Below are 17,808 nucleotides of genomic sequence, written 5' to 3'. Positions count from 1 at the left end.
CAGGAAGCTTAGACAGGCGAGGCCGAACTGCCCAATGATGACCCCTTTGTCGTGAGCATGATGATCGGGTATTTCTACCATCAAACGTACAATATCCTGCACGACGCTAAACTGGTTCCTGAAGATCATCGGTTCTCTGCAGTTCCTTCCCAACCTTCAACAGCACCGTTGGACAGGACTCGTAATCCTTTTAGTGGCGAATCCTCTGGCGTCCGATCTCTTCTGCATCCACTGCAGACTGCCACTGCGTCTCTCCCTCCTCGACTCTTACCAGCATCGCTCGACTCTATCGTCCCTTATCTCGGCCTCCGGATTCACTACAAAATCTACGCACTAGGCGAAAAATACGGCATTCGCTGGCTCAAAGCTCTAGCTGGTCATATATTCAAAACCGAGGGTGAAGATGAGTTCAGGAATAACTGCGTCAATTACTTTGAGGACTTCATCCAAGTGTTGTAGGAAGCATACGGCTGCACTACCAAAGGCGATCGTCCGATGCGTGATGCAATTGTTAGAATGCTGAAGCCGAAGACGACTCTTTTCGAGAGGGAGGATTTGAAGAGGTTCTTGAAGGAAGAGGGCTTGGCCTATGATTTGGTAATGGGCTACGTGCAGGATGATTCGAAGAGTGAGAGTGGAGGACTGGTTCCATGTTAAATGAAGTCCTAGTGTAGTCAAGACCCCCAAACTCTCAGACTTACAGTCTGCTTTGAATATTTAAACCTTTCCTGACTCCTCATTCCCTGTGACATGTACAACAAAACGTCCAACGCGAAGTCAGTAGCCCGCATGACCTCCCGCACCACCACATGATCCAACAGCAAGATATCCTGCTCAATCATCTTGACAACCACATCCCTCAAGCCCCTATCTTCGCTGACTGTCGAAGTATACACCTCCTCCACCGCCTCCGCAAAGTCATCGACCCCAACGTTGCCGCTTTGGATTTCACTCTCAAATTTCCTCTTGGACTCCTTCTTCAGGCCTTCTATTCTGTACTTCTCCCCCAGCGCGTAAACCTTTGCATGCAGGTTTAGCTGCGATGACGATATAGGTTCTTCGATCTTCCAGCTTGCCCATTTACGCTCTTTGAGCTGTTTAATTCTCTTTCGTTCGACGAATTCTGCCCCGAAAAGCTTCATACGATAACGTTCGCTAGCATCGTAGTCTGTATCTGAAAGCTCTGCCTCAACATCGTCATCGTGTTCCTGCATTTGTGTTGTTTCGGGGGTGTATTCGATGTTGTATATATATCCAATCATCTTTTGTACCGCGGCGGGATCATCGTCCGGGAGCATTATCTCCCCATTTGATTCCTGTTACTATGAGTCATCCATTTTGTGAGCCATATGTAGCTAAACGTTTGTATTACCTTAAATCCACTATCGCACGAGACGTCAAAGAATTTAGATCGAGTGCAAATGATGTTCCTGTGAACTCGATACCGGTTGTTGCCGCAGACGATGGTCAAGTCAGAATATTTCCCGGTCTTGAGCATTCTGTTTTACAAGTCAGCAAGAAAAAATAATCTTGAAGAGCGACGAATTCTTACTCGGGAAGATCTTTCAAATACTCGTGCATCCTCTGGTTTGTGCTAAAAAGCGGTGGTGGGTTGCTCTCTTGTCTGTAGTCCATAGGTTCCCCCATGGTGGATAAGTTAAGATGCATAAAGTACGCGGAAGAGTTGCCCGTGCCATAGGCCTTGAAATATATATTTTGGATAAAGCTTTTGTTTACCGAGTCAAAAATTATAGAATTCATTCAAGCAAATTCATTTTGCGATGTCGCACGCTTGAGACTGAAGTTTAATCGCTCGAAGGTTTCGTGAACATGAAAATGGGTCAAGCTAAGTGGTGATGAATCTCAGAAGTTTATTGCCGAATAACTAATCTATAGGCCTAAGCTAAACTAAGCCTACCTAAACTCTTCATCTTTTATGGTCAAAATTTGTTTGCGTGTGTGTTGGGGGGGGGGGAGTTGTGTCTGCACGAAAGATCTGTATTGGGTTTGGTGAGTCTGGCAACTGTATCGTTCCCAATAAACGTGGTACCATAGAGGTCACCGTTGATACTGGTAGTGTTGTCGTGTTTCCGTGGGGGTAAATGAATACTGAGCTCCTTATCATCCGATATTTCCGGGAACAAGAGGTAGGTTTAGATCACTAGATCCAACTCGTAAGGGTCTGCGGTACACACCTAGCAGACACTTCTCTATCCGGCGCGATAAAACCAGGCGATCTTCATGAGAACATCATGTCCTAGTCCGCTACTTTCCACGAAAGCTTCAAAAGCCTTGTGATTGAGTAGTCCAAGATTCTCGTACACAGTATTGACAACGACATCTCGAAGTCCACGATCTTGGTCGATCGTAGAGGTATACACTTCCTGCGCTGCGAATTTGAAGTCCTCAGTCTGGGCGTATGATTTCGCAAGCGTCTTGAAGTTGTCGACCGCGATAGCCTTTAAGCCTGGAATCCCATATTTCTCCCCGAGGGCATAGACCTTGGCGAAGTGGCTGAGGTTCGAAGAAGGGCCGATCCGAGCCCCAAGCTTAAGAACTCGTTCCTTGACTCTCCGATGGCGCGCTAATCTGCGGCCCCTCCGGTCCATCAGTTGATTCTTTTCGTCGCCTTGTTCGGTTTCTGACAGTTTTTCCTCAAAATACTTTCCGTCCTCTGGGATGTAGGGGTGACCTTCGAGGTCGAGGTTGTAAAAGTAATAAACCATGTCGCGCACTGTGATGGGATCGTCATCTGGCAGGTTGATCATACCCTCCAAGCTCTCCTGTATTCATCGTTAGTCTTGCGTACAGGCCCGAGAGAGATATGGACTAACCTTGAAGTTTCCATTGCAAGCGGCGGTGAAGAAGGTGGACCGGGGGCAAACGATGGCCTTGTGAACTCGGTAAGTGTTCCCTTGACAAGTGATAGTCAGGTCTGAATACAATCCGGTTCGATAGAGCCTGACATAAGAATTAGCTTTTAGCTTCAAATCATCAGCAGCAACTCACTCAAGGAGGGATTTGTCGAGCATTCCATAATACTGGGTCTTATTCTCGGATGCCATCATGGGCAAGAATCTATACCTTGATGCAAGGGAACGGTGTTGGAAGTTGGGTGTTGTTGAAAGGCGTGCTGTTGGTTGCTGAAAGGCGTTATGTCGTTTGTCAAAAGGTTTGATGTTGGTTATGGAAAGGTGAGATGTTGGCTGTAGAAAGTTGAGATGTTGGTTGTCGAAAGCTGAAGAGTTTGTTGGCTCAGCAGAGGACAGGTAGGTAATGAGACAACCTGAGGTGGCATGCGGGCAACTGCCACTGTGAGTCTTATGTGAATATTGACACTGCCAAACCATCATAACTGACTAGCCTGGGATTTGACAGTGGAGATGAATGTGAACATGCTGACGACAACCTCACACCCTTCGTCGCACCCCCTTTAATCCTCTCACGCCGGAGACTCCTCATCTTGCTCTCGAGTTCGTTGTTCATGGTAACGGGATCCAGATCCCTCTTATTCCATCAACTGTTTCATTTGGGTAACTTTGACCGAAATAGCCTCGTGTTTCTCCATCTCGAGGACCTTTCCCTGAATGTGTATGCTCGCGTTGGTGTGCTATTAGGCTGGAAAGGGACCTACTGCAATGAGTATAATGAATGATCTCATACCACTTGAGAGTTTGACGCGCGTCGATGTCCAGTAAAACTTTAATATTATATCAGATTGGGATAAGGAGGTGCAAATCTCGATGCCTGAACCTCTCATTGTTGCGTCGCTTAGGCGAGGCTGATGTGTCTTGTTCCTGTGAGCATCTTGCATGTTCACCAGAACCGTTGGAAACAAACCCACCGACGTTTATATTCAGAATAGCATACCAAGGACAGGACTTTCGCCACATATTGAACAACGAACACACTTGTGGCTGAGAGCTTATCCCAGCAGACAGAACTTAAAACAACGAACATCGCAATAATAGCTTTGAATGTTCAACTATCCCTACTCCACGTAATTAAATGGCACCCAACTTCTCTCCGCCAAGCTTTCATCGTACTCATTCATGATGCAGAATGCCCTGTAAGCTCTGAGCTACCCTGTTATACGCAAAATCTCTCGCTTCAGGCCTAAATGTCTTGGGGTTGATAGTCTTATCGCATCCATGAGCCCCCTCGATCCTGACAATCTCAACATCACGACCAGCCTGTTCCAACTTCTCCCCGAAAACTTCAATCTCGGGCGTGAAAATATCCCCAGAAGAAGCAACAAGAATAACATGCTCTGGGAAAGAAATTCCCTCAGAATACATAGGTGATGCTTTGGGCGACTTGCGGTCTTCCATGCGCGGTACGTACGCGTCAGCGAGAAGATGCTGAAAGGATACGGGAAGAGGTCGGATGGGTTCCGGGACCGTCTTCTCTTCCGGTGGAATGGAGAAGTCAACGCCTGGGTAGAAAGCGTATACCGCCCTGATGTTCATCTTGAACATACGCCTCAGTTCAGACGATGCAACAAGCGCTAGGTTTCCTCCAGAACTAAACCCCGACAAGGCAACTCTATCAAGATCAAACATTTGTGCCTGACTCTCAACCCATCTGAAAGTATCTTCAGCGTCTTCAACGGCTCCGGGAAGAGGGTGCTCGGGTGCTTTTCGGTAATCAGCATCGAGAACAAGGACATTGTTCTCTGTGGCTATTTTCTCGCAGAATCGATGGTCCATGCCAAGATTTGGGAGGCAATAAGCACCGCCGTGCCAATTGATCACGAGGCCATATTTTTGAGTGTCGCTGTAATTGTTTGGATAGTAGACCCAAGCATTGATGAAGCGATTGAGATCACGGGAAGGAATGCGGATGAGTTTGCGGCTGCATGTTGGTGAGGGCGTGAAGTGAGCACGGGTGAAGATGTAGTTTATGAGACGGATAAGAGTGACAATTGCTTTAAGGCGTATGTACTGCCAGAATGTATGGTCTGCCATGATTGCTGTCGTTGAAGCGTTTGGACGCTTAGAGAATTCAAGAGGCTCTGCGTTCCCTTCATGGCGTTGGCTAAGATCGCCTTTTATGATAAGCCTTGATTGCCGATCAGCCCGTGAGCGAAGGGAATTGAGGTTAGTGATTGGCTCGTCACAACTCCACTGGTGCTGACCGGCCGTGAGTCATCTGGCGAGCGATTGTCAGTACCAATACGCCAATACGACCAGTTCATAACTGCAATTTGTATGCATGGTTTCTTCAAGCTAATTAATTAGCATGTCATAGTCTCTATAGACATCAACATAAATGATTATACACCCTCTTCCATAAAGGCCATTTCCGCCTTGCTTGTTCCTCCTCTTCATTCCAAACATGGAGATATCTTCTCCCCGTATTAATATCTATATCCTTATCCCTCACCACCTTTGTCCCCACCCAGGTTTTATGTGTGAAATAGAACAGAAAGATGATAGGGATCGTCAAAATCTGCAGAAAGAAGTTCTTGAACCGTTCAGATGTTGTGAGCGGGTCCTCACCCTCCGCTTGGATCGGCGATATAGCAACCCAGATCTGAAGAACCAGAACAGTTCCGTAAGCTGCGAGTGCAACCCAAGACCCCCAAACTCCAACCTGTGACCGGAAGGCAAGTTGGGATACATTGTATCCTGATAGCTGCCATGCTCTTCGAAAGCGAATATGGCAGACGCAGATGGAACTCCAGGTGAAGAGGGTACTTAGCCCACTAATCGCGAGGAGCCAGTTGAAGATCTCGTTATGGATCTTCGAGTTCGCAGTGAATGCTAGTAAGCCTAGCAAACCGCAGCAAATAATCGCAACGAGGGGTCGTCCAGTTCGATCAATGTATGCAAATACCTTCGGCGCAAGTGACTGTTCTGCCAACGCCGCCAACGTCCGTGATGCTGCATACACAGCTGTATTCCCAACACTGATCAGCGATATAAGAATAACAGCATTCATGATATCCGGTAAAACATCCGAGCCGCTCATCTCAATCGCTATCACGAACGGACTAGCCGCCGCATCAGAACCGTACTTGGCCCCCAGCAGTCTCGGCTCATTGTACGGCACCAGCAACCCAATGAGTAGAATCGAGAGGATATAGAACAGAGATATCCTCCAGAAGACTTGTTTCACCGCTGCAGGGATTGACTTTTTCGGATTACTTGTTTCGGCTGCTGCGAGACCGACCATTTCTGTGCCGCCGAAGGAGAAGGTTGCTGTTACTAAAACGCTTGCGAAGCCTTTGAAGCCGTTATGAAAGGGGCCGGGGTTGTGCCATCGCGTGAAGCCGATATAGTCCCCTTCTGGGGAACCTGCGATGTTGATAATTATACCGAGGAGACTAACTTGGTTAGACGAGATTGCAGGAGGGGGGCAGTTGGGGGGTTATTACATGAAGCCTATAATGGCTGTGACCTTGACGGCTGAGAAGATGAACTCAGCTTCGCCGTAGGCTTTCACCCCGAGTAAGTTGATACCGAGGATGAGTATGAAGAAGAGGACGATGAAGATGCTCTTGCTGGCGTTGGGATTCCAGTAATTCGTCGTAAACGCTCCTGCAATGATCTCAAGCGGTAGCACAATGAGATACTGCAGCGTATAACTATCCAAAGTCAGTCTCATCTCATCTCATCTCACTCTTACTTATTCGCATTCACTTACTTCCAACCCATGGCAAAACCCCAACTCGGATCCAAAAATCTTGTTGAATAATTCGCAAACGACCCTCCCACCGGAAACGCAACACTCAACTCCCCCAGCGCCTGCATCGTAAAGAACTGCATAGCCCCCATGGTGATAAACGCCAACAGCAGCGAGACAGGTCCCCCGCGATACAGCGCAACACCCGACGCGACAAAAAGACCCGTTCCGATAGATCCGCCAAATGCAATCATCTGTAAGTGCCGATTCTTTAATTCTCGCGCTAGCGCTGTGTTGGCAGAGTTGTAGTTTGCTTTACTCATGTTGAACAGCCGCCCGTTGAATGCATAGCTGCTGTAGCTGCTAAGGCTATCATGTCGCGATGGGGCACGGGAGAAGCTCGTGATGAGACGGCTCCATGCTGAAGGGTCATCTGCTGTTGGTTCCGGGCTCCGTGATTTTGGTGATGGCGGGAGGGCTTGCATCTCGAACTCGCGTTGGTATGCCATGTTCGAGATGAAGCTGCAAGCTGAGAGACACGAGCAAGCAAGCTCAAACTTGCTGATCAAAGCACGGGAATTGAAGATTTTCCCCAGGGGGTTTGGGCGGCATGCACGTGCCTTGTCGCCACAGGGCGTTCTATTCCTGTGCCGGACTAGATCGGCACTCCAAGACAGGACAAGGGGGGATATCGCGGGTCTACGATATTGCTAGCGAATCGCTGACGTTCCGCTCCCCACGATGCAGACGGTGTCTCCGTTTGACGGGCCGCAATGGTTCACAATCAGGGGATTGAGCGGTTTTGTGATGGGGAGAACAAGAGTCGTATCATCCATGGCGATAACGCGTAGAGGCATGAGTCGTGTCCCCAAGCCACGTAAAGTTTATTGAGCTGCATTCCTGGTTCTTGGCCCCTGGTTTATCTGACTAATGGATTTAGCGGGTGCGGAAAGAAGGCCGGGGCAGGGATCGGCCTTGGATGCTGGGAGATAATGACGATGCTAAAAGTTGGGATGATTTGGCGATGCGACGCTGCGGACTTCTGAACGACTTCCGGTCCGTGAATACAACTCTCCCTCACTGTGAAATGCTACCATCACTCAAATGTTTCAAGATATCGCGGAATGTCTTGTCTAGGATGTCTCGATTTGCAGAGTCAGAACCCCGGCAGCTGTCACCTAAATAGTTTCAGCCACTGCATAACCGGAAATTCATGACAGCATTTTATGCACCAGTGGCTTCGCGTAGAGCTTCCATGGTCTGACGTTGGGAGAAACCTTATCGAATTGAGAGTAGCTAACTAACGCTAATAACCGAAGGTGCCTGGGCCAAGACTCAATCGGCATTCTCGATTCTCATTGCGATTTCATGGGTTCGCTTACTAGCTGAATCCCGTCTTATTTCCTTCTAGCCCCTGAAGCTACCCGGGATGGGATAATTCCTCGATTCTCGATTTCTGAATCGCTTCGCAGACAATGGCTTCGTTCTGTCGCATATCAGTGTAAACCTAACCTTCGCTGTACAATTAGTTTGAGTGCTAGCCTCGAGAATGACGTGGAGATTATCACGTCACCAGGACTGAAAGCTCTTTTAGCAAAACAGAACCATTGATGGCCTTCTAGATCTCACCAAAGTTCTTATACTACCCGTGCATGGCACAATGAATTTCTCCTCGTAGGCTAGGTTGTGTAAGCCCGGGTACTGGCGCCTTCATAGTGGGATAGAATCTGGTATTTCTAGCAATGCATTTCTCTATGTCGCGTGATACCTAGTAGTCTACTTTAACCTATCCAAGAAAGCGATCAATTGCTTCGTCGACACAACTCCCAGTACCTTCGCCGTATCCTCCTCAGTGACGATCAGATAACTAATACCCAGCTTCCCAAATAGCTCCACCGCATATTCAAGGGGTGCTTTTGACGGGAGAGTGAGGGGACTTCTGTCAATCGCCTCCGCCAGAGTACCTTCAAGAACGTTTATTTCACAGGACTCTTCAACACCATCGGTTTTCTCAATCATCTGCAAGACCTGCTCCAGTTTATATTGCGAGATATAGCCGTGGCAGAGTCCCTTGTCGTTGACGAACACAAGTCCAGAATCGCTCACGCCGCTACTCTGAAGATAAGAGAGCTTGTGTTGTAGTACTGATGTAAGGACACGGTAGCCCGGACTGACAGATACAAAAGCGTTGCCCATGGTATCTTTTGAAGGGAGCAGAGCGTCTACCGTCGCAGTGCCCTCATTATCTCTGAAATCTCTGACCTTGCTGATGGCGCCCTCAGCCTCCAAGAATGGGTGTCCTTGAAGATGCTGAGCGAGATCATAAACACCATCGGCACTGATTGCATCAGCCACCCACTTTGCAGTCAGGATAGCGATCATGAAAGGTGGAATGAAGTTGACCTCTCCAGTCAACTCAAACATGATGACAGCCAGACTGACAGTCATTCTGCTAACTCCAGCTAGGAAGGCTGCTGATCCAACCATGGCGAATATGCCAGGTGAGATGTTGGGTATGAGTTGCCCGATCATTCGACCAAAGAGCGCACCAGCATCCATCGCGGGGATGATGATTCCAGATGGGACCTTGCAGCCGAATGTGATGGTCGTTAAAAATAGCTTGACGAATGTTCCGGAGACCAACCATGCGTAGTACGTGCCCTTAACAGTAGTTTGGGCCTCTTGTTGGCAAATCCAGTCTTCCTCGGCATGATTACAATCAACAAGTAATCGCTGCATGACAATATCCCCAGTTTCCCTGATAAGCATGTTCGGAAACTGAAGAACTGCAGTGATCAATGTTACAAGAGCCAACTCGAAAACAGGGTTGTTCTTGATGAGCGGAAGCTTTCGGAATGATTTCGACCAGAGGAAGTTGGCTCTGCAGAATACACCACCAAATATACCACCGCAAACACCGAGAATGATAAAGACGAAATAGTGAAGAGCATTATAGTTGACACCGTAGTTCGTCTCAAATAGAACAAGCTTGCCAGTACCTGTAGGGTTGAGTTCCTTGAGAACAGCCGCCGCTACCACTGAACAAAGACAGCTCCTCCAGAGTACCCTTCGGGGGAAGTAAGTGCTGATCTCCTCGTAGCTGAAGAGAACGCCTCCAATCGGAGCACCGAAAGCGACCGATAAACCTGCTGAACATGCGATACTGAGCATCTCCCTCAGTTTTCGTTGATTACTCGCGTATTTGGGGATGCAGACCGTGACAAGGTATCCAACACAAGCTGAGATGTGCACAAAGGGTCCTTCTTTTCCCAAACACATGCCCGTTGCGACTGCAAAGATTGATCCGACGGCCTTGACGATAAGGACTTTGAGATCGAAGAGATGAGGGATGCAGAAGCCGGACAATACAGTCTTTATCTCGGGGATGCCGCTTCCTGCTGCCATGTACATAACCTTTCCGCTGGGGCTTGCAGACGACCGTTCTTTCTCCGGAGCAACGGCAGTGAGATTCATCTTCGTAGTCGCGGTGACACTCCCAGCGATGATACCAAAGGCCAGAGCAAGGCCAACATAGATGGCGTATGCATGCACATAGCTTTCTGTCCATGGCTTCCAGTTCTGACAGATCGTCTCTGATGAACAGCATGCTCGGCGACTTAGAAATATGTTGTTGGTGCAGTACCCATCTTTGAGATCTGCTACAACCTCAACGCTGACGTCTACGAATGCCGCGATTGAGGCTGTGAGAAGACCGATGAGGAAAGCTGCGACCCATCCCTGAGAAGAGTCCCATAGCTTGGTTATACGGTAGCGTATCCCGCGTCGCAAATAGAGACTTGAGTTATCGCGGCGATGGCTATCTTGCACGAGGTCTTGAAGCCAGTCGATGGTATGGTAGTCACTATATGGTAGACTGTCCTGCTGTGAGGCAGTGTTTGTAGGAACGGCCTTGATGCCGCGTTTATGAGATGGTAGTAAGGGAGTAGTCTCCGTCATTTCATCTATATCCATAGGTGTCGAGTCGGAAGCCATGTTGAGCGGGATGATGAGTATGGTGAAACGGGTCGCCAACAGCATCAAAATCCCGGGGATGTCGTTGTATAAGACTTTGGGATATAGCATCCCCGGAGATCAAATGTAAAAGTTGTGATTTCTATCATATTTGCAGATCTACCGGAAAAGAAAATCACAGACTTCGAACCTGTGACGTCAATGCATTGCATCTCCGGGCTGAACACAGCCCTCCAGGGTCTTGTGATAAGGTTGTAGCACTAACTGACCTATTGCTTCTGTGCCAGACATGGAGGCCGGTGTTTCATTGGTGAAACTAATAGCGGGAAGATGTCCAGATCGACTGCCAGATGCCCTTCTCAGGCGGCATAGCCGAGGGATCTTGTTAACTGTAATACCTGCAAAAATTCAACTTTTAATGGAAGGGGCATAGCTGATTCGATACATGTCTGTCAAATCTGCACGGGTAGCAGTCTAGAACATCGAGCAGAGATAAGCAGTCACACCAAAACCGCCACTATCTCCAATTCTCACATGCAACAAAGATAAGAACCCTAAAGATGGTTCAAGATCGCATTTTTGACAGTTACCGAGTGAAAAGAAAAGCCAAAGGTTCAAATGCCAAAAAGATGTGCTCCGCGGAGATATATGTAAGTATTTATTCTGTGTGACGCTCAGTCCAGGAATTTCGCTGATCGACGTCCTCGTGAGCGGAGAGATTGTCATGCTCACCCCGCATAACATGGCACATGGCCTGCTCACAGACACCACGGCAGATAGTCACTAGCGCCAGTGTCAGATAAACCCAAATGAAATCCCCAGTGTTTGTTTTTCGCCAGGCCATGCTATGCAATGTCTGATATTGGCCATAGCAATAAATCCTCACATAAGGCTCTGTCTCCGATAATATTAATTCTTCCACCCTAATTAAAGCCACTTTATCGCCCCTCATCAGTCATGAATATCACCTATGCCGGCAGTCTATCGTTCGACGTGATGGTTAGCATGCACTTACGCAGTTATCTGGTCACTGGCACAACGCCCATTTAGGCAAGGCTTGGATCTTGATAGACAAAGATTAAAGTTTTATGGAGTCCCAAGAATTCACTGTTACTATAGTACTCAGATTGGTATTTGACATATGGAGCCACGGACCGAGTGTTGGTATCCTGGATTTGGTTCCCAGGCAGTCCCTCTGTGTTCCAGGATATTGCTTTTGTTCTACGCCGAAAATTACGCTGTGTTGAGGATATCCGACCGAACCAATCTGGCCACCAATCAGGATAAGCGTCCATGTCGTGCAGTCATCTAAATGTTAAAGCTCCTTCGCCAAAGTGTGCAGGATATTCACGTCTCATGTGAGATTCTCCGATGGTATCTCCCAATGGAGCTTCCATGTAGGCAAAGAAAGCGGAGAAGGTAATACGAAGCTAGTTGGACTCAAGTAGAGAAGGATTGAGAAAAAGAGATAGCTACCATCTCCAGACGGCAACCTGAGATGAGATCAGATCTATATCAGGCAAAACAGACAAAGCTGTTTTAGGGATGCTGGGAGGTAGCGTTTCATCTGGAAATTCAGGTGCAAGTTGTAGTTAGAAGACAAGTAGGTCCTTGAGATATCGACATAGAGTGACAGCAAAAGCGGACAGCTATAGGGAAGAATGTTGCGTTGGATGCCAACTACTAGAGGCAAATCCTACCACCTCTGTTAGCTACATTGAACATATTCTCACGGTTGGAAGCGGCATGCTTTCGATCTCAATAGTCTGAATGTTTATAATCTTGATTTGCATCTTTAAATTTAGTTTTCAACTCCAAGTCAAACACGCACCATGAACACTGAATCCAACTTAGCTTGTCTGCCAGGCTCACTGACGTGCCAACAGCACAACAACATCAATTAATCAACGTCAGAAACTTCCAGTAGTCTCTAGCTGATTCTGAATTTCTTAAATGGAGCTAGTGAGTAGTAATTTCGCGAAGTTTCTAGAAATCTGACATCCTGCCAATCAACCTCATGCATCTGAGCCTAAGGATCATCATCCCAAGGCAGAAGTCCATCTCCAAGCGGAGCAAAAACGCATAAGAACAGTCAACAAGACCATTAAAAATTGTATTCCAAATCAATTCACCTTTTTCAATCACTCTAAGCACCATCAATCCATTTTTCACAATGTCTTCCCTTCCCTTTAGCGCTCCGCCCTGGCCCGTCCCCGCGTCAGCAAATCTTACATCATCCACTATTTCCGTTCCTGATGGTGAGATCGAGCGGCTCAAGACGCTCCTCGAGCTATCGCCTGTTCCACCAGCGAATATTTGGAATTCACGTGATGATGGCGCTTTTGGACTCCCGAGAAAGACCTTGATGGAATTGGTTGAGTATTGGGCGAATGGTTACGACTGGAAGAAATGGGAAGCTACTCTCAATTCGATCCCCCAGTTTGACATCACTGTCACTGATGATGACTCGAAAGATTACAAGATCAATTTTCTGGCTTTGTTCTCCAAGAACCCTGCTGCGGTCCCCATTCTGTTTCTTCATAGTTGGCCCGGCTCTGTTGTTGAGTACCTCCCCATTCTTCAGAAACTCAAATCTGAGTACGATCCTGAGTCTCTACCCTATCACATCATCGTTCCTCATCATATCGGCTTCGGTTTCTCTGATGTGCCTCCTCTCGATAAGCCATTCACCCATATTGATAACGCCCGGCTCATGTCGAAGATGATGCACTCTTTGGGCTTTGACAAGACAGGGTACATGACGCAGGGAGGCGATCTCGGCGGCTGGACCGCACCCGTCATCGCAAACATTGATCCCGCCTGTAAACTCGTTCATATGAGTATGCTCAACATATCGCCTCCGCCAGGTGAAAATGTCGAGGAAGACATCAAGGCCGGCAAGTATACTCCCGACGAGATGGCAGCGTTCGGTAGAATGGCAGACTTTCAAAAGAAAGAAACGGCCTTCATTCAGCTCGACGGCACCAAGCCAGCTACAGCAGGCTACATCTTCGGAAGCAACCCCGTCGCCCTCCTCGCCTGGATCGGCGACAAGATGCACCGCTGGTCCGACGAAACACCCTCCAAAGACCTCATCCTAACAAACATAGCGCTCTACTGGTTCACAGGCTGTTACCCAACATCTATCTATCTTCACCTCACAGTCCTTGAGGATCATGAGCTCATGATGAATGCCTGGAAGAGTCTCAGGGTACCGCTTGGGCACTCGGCGTTCAAGAAGGAACTTGCCACTGCGCCGGAGAGATGGATTCAGCAGACGGAGCAAGTGAAGTGGTATAGAATGCATGACAAGGGTGGACACTTTGCTGCGCTTGAGGAGCCGGATGCGCTTTGGAAGGATGTGGAGGACTTCATTGGGGCGTTTTGGGAGAAGTGAAGCGATTCCAGTCACGATGCGGCGCTTGGAATGGGAACGGGTAGAGGCAAATGCCGAGCAAAGTTTATGTCAAATTTGGGCAAGTTTCGTACTCTATCGGACTAGTTATTCAATTCTCTTACGATCAGGTCATGTGTCATCCGCGGTCTTGAGGTATTAGACATCAAATATACGAGGATATTTCATCCCTTCCCTTAGCACCAATAGCCCATCAGGTTAGGTCACGACGATCTCAATACCGCCCACATTACGACTCGGCCCTAAATGCATCCCCGCATTCTTTCTCCATTGGCTCTCTTAGCACCGATCAATGTCTTCCAACATCTAATTTGTCCGCATCGAATTCGGCACTTGCGTGCCGGTTTATGGTTACATCGAGGCCCGAGCCACGCGATGCCCCCTGGGGTATTTACCCCAGATGACGATGGCGCCGATCTGCATACCCCGCAGATTTGGAGAAGCGGGCGAATAAGCCTTGGCGCTTTACTTTTTGACGGATTTGTCCACGGAGAAATTTGTGAATAGTTACTCATTTGGAGAGTGTGAGCGGAATAGGAAGGTGGTTAGTCGCTTCGCCTGATGTTGTCGCGATGGAGTTCGGGGAAAGCATCGGAGTAGGGACCCTCAGTATGGAGATATCTATATAAAGAGCTCTTATTCTGTGCCATAAATTCCATTTCTTGTAGCTCAGCAGCTCTTCTTCAATCTTCTGTCTAAGACACTTGGCTCTGGTTCTACACATTTTCTCGGACTAAACATCACAATGCTTCTCCAAAGCGTCTTCGCTCTGGGTCTCGCCACCACCGCCCGTCTTGTCTCGGCAGGACCATGCGACATCTACAAGTCCGGCGGAACACCCTGTATCGCCGCTCATAGCACTACCCGTGCCCTCTTCGACAGCTATACCGGCGGTCTCTACCAGATCAAGCGCGCCTCAGACGGAGCCCTCACCGACATCAAGCCTGTCTCCGCAGGCGGTGTCGCAGCTTCTTCTGCCCAAGACTCCTTCTGCAGCGGCACAACGTGTCTCATCACCATCATCTATGATCAGTCTGGCCGAAGCAACCATTTGACCCAGGCTCCTCCCGGTGGCTTCAATGGCCCTGATGTGAATGGCTATGATAACCTTGCCGCTGCTGATGGTGCACCTGTTACGCTGAACGGCAAGAAGGCGTACGGAGTGTTTATCTCCCCTGGTACCGGCTATCGTAACAACCAAGTTGACGGTTCCGCCACTGGCGATGAACCCGAGGGCATGTATGCTGTTCTCGACGGAACGCATTACAACGGTGCCTGCTGCTTCGACTACGGCAATGCGGAGACCAACAGCAAGGATACTGGCAATGGACACATGGAAGCTATCTACTTCGGCGACAACACCATCTGGGGCTCTGGTTCCGGCAGCGGCCCTTGGATCATGGCTGATCTTGAGAACGGCCTCTTCTCTGGACAGGGCGCCAAGCAAAACACTGCGAACCCAAGTATCTCCAACCGCTTCACCAGTGCTGTCGTCAAGGGCAAGCCCGGCACGTGGGCCATTCGTGGTGGAAATGCCGCCTCGGGTGCACTATCGACTTTCTACAGCGGTGCGCGCCCTGATGGTGGATACAACCCAATGAGCAAAGAAGGCGCAATCATTCTCGGCATTGGCGGTGATAACAGCAATGGAGCTCAGGGAACTTTCTACGAAGGAGTCATGACTAGCGGATACCCTTCTGATGCGACCGAGAACAAGGTGCAGGCCAACATCGTCGCCGCCAAATACGCCACCACATCTTTGACCAGCGGAACCGCCCTCACCGTCGGATCATCCGTCACCCTCAAAGTTACTACCTCTGGCTACACCGACCGCGTCCTCGCACACAGTTCCTCCAACGTCAACACTCAGGTGATATCCAGCTCCAGCTCCACCGCCCTCAAGCAGTCAGCAAGCTGGACCGTCCGCACCGGTCTCGCCAACAGCGGCTGTGTATCTTTCGAGTCTAAAGATACTCCCGGTAGTTACATTCGCCACTCTGGCTTCCAGCTGTACGTTAACCAGGGTGACGGAAGCAAGCTCTTCAATGAGGATGCTACGTTCTGCCCCCAGAAGGGTATCAGTGGAACAGGAAGTTCGTTCCGATCATGGAGCTATCCGACCAGGTACATTCGCCACTACAACAACGTTGGGTATGCTGCTTCAAATGGTGGTGTTCATGACTTTGATGCTACAAACAGCTTTGTCAATGATGTTAGCTTTGTTGTTGCCACCGGCTTTGCTTAGATGGAATTTCAGATTATGACAGGTTTGAAGTGGAAATCACAGGTGATTGGCTGAAGAACATTATGGGGTAAATGAAGTATCAGTGTTAATCAATTGATCATTCAGTTTACTGGAGTATAAAATAAATTCCTAAAGGCAGTGATAGAGAACATGATCCTCACTTTGACTCCTCAAGTTCCTTCTTCTCACTGTCTCCCAAAAGACCCAGTGCCTCACGACGCGTAGGAGCCGATGCATCAAAGTACGGCTTCTCAGCCAAAGAAGTCACTCGCGTTCCATGTCGCGGTTCTCTACCGCTATAGTCCCAGCTTGCATTATGGATAGTGATACTAAAACCAGTTAGCACTTTGTACCTCAGCGAACCTTCTGAAGCTTACCGGTTGTCCCAAAGCGCTGAGGTCCTAGGCGTCCACTTAAATCGGACTTGGATGTCAACGTTCTGCTCATAAACATCATACAAGTAATTGAGAATAACATCACTCTCCGCCCGATCGAGACCAACAATCCTATCCGTCATTGCGCGGTTCACCCAGAGCGCTTTCCAGCCCGTGGCAGGATGAACACGAACAATAGGGTGAATGCGCTCAATGTACTTTGGTCCTTGCTCGGGATGATCACGGTCCAGGTAGGGATGAGCAGAGCGGTAAACGGCCTCCCGACCATCGATAATCTTACGGAACTCTGGGGAGAGCTTCTCATATGCAGCGTAGCCAGATGCCCACAGAGTATCTCCACCAACAGATGGGATAGTATCGTTATGGAGATGTGTGATACCTGCTGGTTGCTTCTCATGGACGAGATCTGTGTGCCAGCGTGATGCACCGCCAGGTTGACGGAAACTGGCTGGGCGCTCTTGAGCCATAAGATCGGGCCAGAGGACGCTTACCCCTGGTATGCCAGGGACATGAGGGACTTGAGGCTATGTCGTGTGAGTATTTGCCCCAAAGAGGATTAAATGCATGACTTACGTGAATCTCAACCTCGCCGTACCACTCTCCAAGCTCCTTCTGCTGCTGCGGCGAAAGATCCTGATCTCTGAAAAACACAACACTTCTCTCCGCGATAAGCAGTGCAAGTTCATCTCGCTGCTGATTAGTGAGATCCTTCAACTGCAGGCCTTCAATCTCGGTTCCGATGTAAGCTGTCAGATCAGTAACCTTTGTCGCAGCGGACAGGAGGCTCTTCTTTGACTTGTCAGCTCGAGCACCAGCGTCGATATGATCGCGAGGCTTGTCTCTAATCTTGTAGACATCATCGAGATACAAAGGCCGAGAAGGACGGTAGGGATAGCCTTTGGAGAGATCTACACCCGATTTCTCAAGGCGCTCTTTGGCTGGGTCGGGGATCTTGAGAGTGTCTTTGATGGGTTCGGCGACATCTTTGATGCTGGGGTCGATTGGGGCTGGGACCATCTTGAACTAATTGGACTTTGGTATCTTATACAATGCTTTAATTATGAAAGTTTCAATTAATTCTTTGGAACTGCAGCAGAATAAGGCATCTTGATATACGATCATCATCCCCTCACTACTGTTACAATGACCCCAAC

At 48.7% G+C, this 17,808-nt stretch overlaps 8 protein-coding genes across 8 annotated transcripts; 2 read left to right on the top strand and 6 right to left on the bottom strand.

Annotated features, from left to right (window-relative positions):
• Positions 1–369: 369 nt before the first annotated feature.
• FMAN_14508 (uncharacterized protein) lies at positions 370–1,647 on the bottom strand (the record flags this gene model as incomplete). The annotated part of the gene is made up of 4 exons (XM_041825216.1): positions 370–642; positions 702–1,316; positions 1,373–1,499; positions 1,553–1,647. 4 exons carry the CDS (start codon positions 1,645–1,647, stop codon positions 370–372), a joined length of 1,110 nt encoding a protein of 369 aa, XP_041690619.1.
• Positions 1,648–2,210: 563 nt separating this feature from the next.
• Positions 2,211–3,065, bottom strand: FMAN_14507 (uncharacterized protein; the record flags this gene model as incomplete). Its single annotated transcript, XM_041825215.1, has 3 exons — positions 2,211–2,783; positions 2,835–2,961; positions 3,010–3,065. 3 exons carry the CDS (start codon positions 3,063–3,065, stop codon positions 2,211–2,213), a joined length of 756 nt encoding a protein of 251 aa, XP_041690618.1.
• A 981-nt stretch (positions 3,066–4,046) lies between these two features.
• On the bottom strand, positions 4,047–4,967 carry FMAN_16252 (uncharacterized protein; the record flags this gene model as incomplete). The annotated part of the gene is made up of 1 exon (XM_041825214.1): positions 4,047–4,967. One exon carries the CDS (start codon positions 4,965–4,967, stop codon positions 4,047–4,049), a length of 921 nt encoding a protein of 306 aa, XP_041690617.1.
• Positions 4,968–5,262: 295 nt separating this feature from the next.
• FMAN_14506 (putative amino acid transport protein GAP1) lies at positions 5,263–7,136 on the bottom strand (the record flags this gene model as incomplete). The annotated part of the gene is made up of 3 exons (XM_041825213.1): positions 5,263–6,328; positions 6,380–6,589; positions 6,649–7,136. 3 exons carry the CDS (start codon positions 7,134–7,136, stop codon positions 5,263–5,265), a joined length of 1,764 nt encoding a protein of 587 aa, XP_041690616.1.
• Positions 7,137–8,403: 1,267 nt separating this feature from the next.
• FMAN_14505 (uncharacterized protein) lies at positions 8,404–10,620 on the bottom strand (the record flags this gene model as incomplete). Its single annotated transcript, XM_041825212.1, has 1 exon — positions 8,404–10,620. One exon carries the CDS (start codon positions 10,618–10,620, stop codon positions 8,404–8,406), a length of 2,217 nt encoding a protein of 738 aa, XP_041690615.1.
• A 2,152-nt stretch (positions 10,621–12,772) lies between these two features.
• FMAN_14504 (uncharacterized protein) lies at positions 12,773–13,996 on the top strand (the record flags this gene model as incomplete). The annotated part of the gene is made up of 1 exon (XM_041825210.1): positions 12,773–13,996. One exon carries the CDS (start codon positions 12,773–12,775, stop codon positions 13,994–13,996), a length of 1,224 nt encoding a protein of 407 aa, XP_041690614.1.
• A 763-nt stretch (positions 13,997–14,759) lies between these two features.
• On the top strand, positions 14,760–16,259 carry FMAN_14503 (putative alpha-L-arabinofuranosidase; the record flags this gene model as incomplete). The annotated part of the gene is made up of 1 exon (XM_041825209.1): positions 14,760–16,259. One exon carries the CDS (start codon positions 14,760–14,762, stop codon positions 16,257–16,259), a length of 1,500 nt encoding a protein of 499 aa, XP_041690613.1.
• A 157-nt stretch (positions 16,260–16,416) lies between these two features.
• On the bottom strand, positions 16,417–17,671 carry FMAN_14502 (uncharacterized protein; the record flags this gene model as incomplete). Its single annotated transcript, XM_041825208.1, has 3 exons — positions 16,417–16,588; positions 16,637–17,178; positions 17,228–17,671. 3 exons carry the CDS (start codon positions 17,669–17,671, stop codon positions 16,417–16,419), a joined length of 1,158 nt encoding a protein of 385 aa, XP_041690612.1.
• Positions 17,672–17,808: the final 137 nt, after the last annotated feature.

This window comes from Fusarium mangiferae, assembly GCF_900044065.1.
Source record: "Fusarium mangiferae strain MRC7560 genome assembly, contig: FMAN_scaffold020, whole genome shotgun sequence".
In the NCBI taxonomy this organism is placed as follows: Eukaryota; Fungi; Ascomycota; class Sordariomycetes; order Hypocreales; family Nectriaceae; genus Fusarium; species Fusarium mangiferae.
Note: the sequence above shows the minus strand (reverse complement) of the source record. Positions and strands in the feature narration are given on the sequence as shown.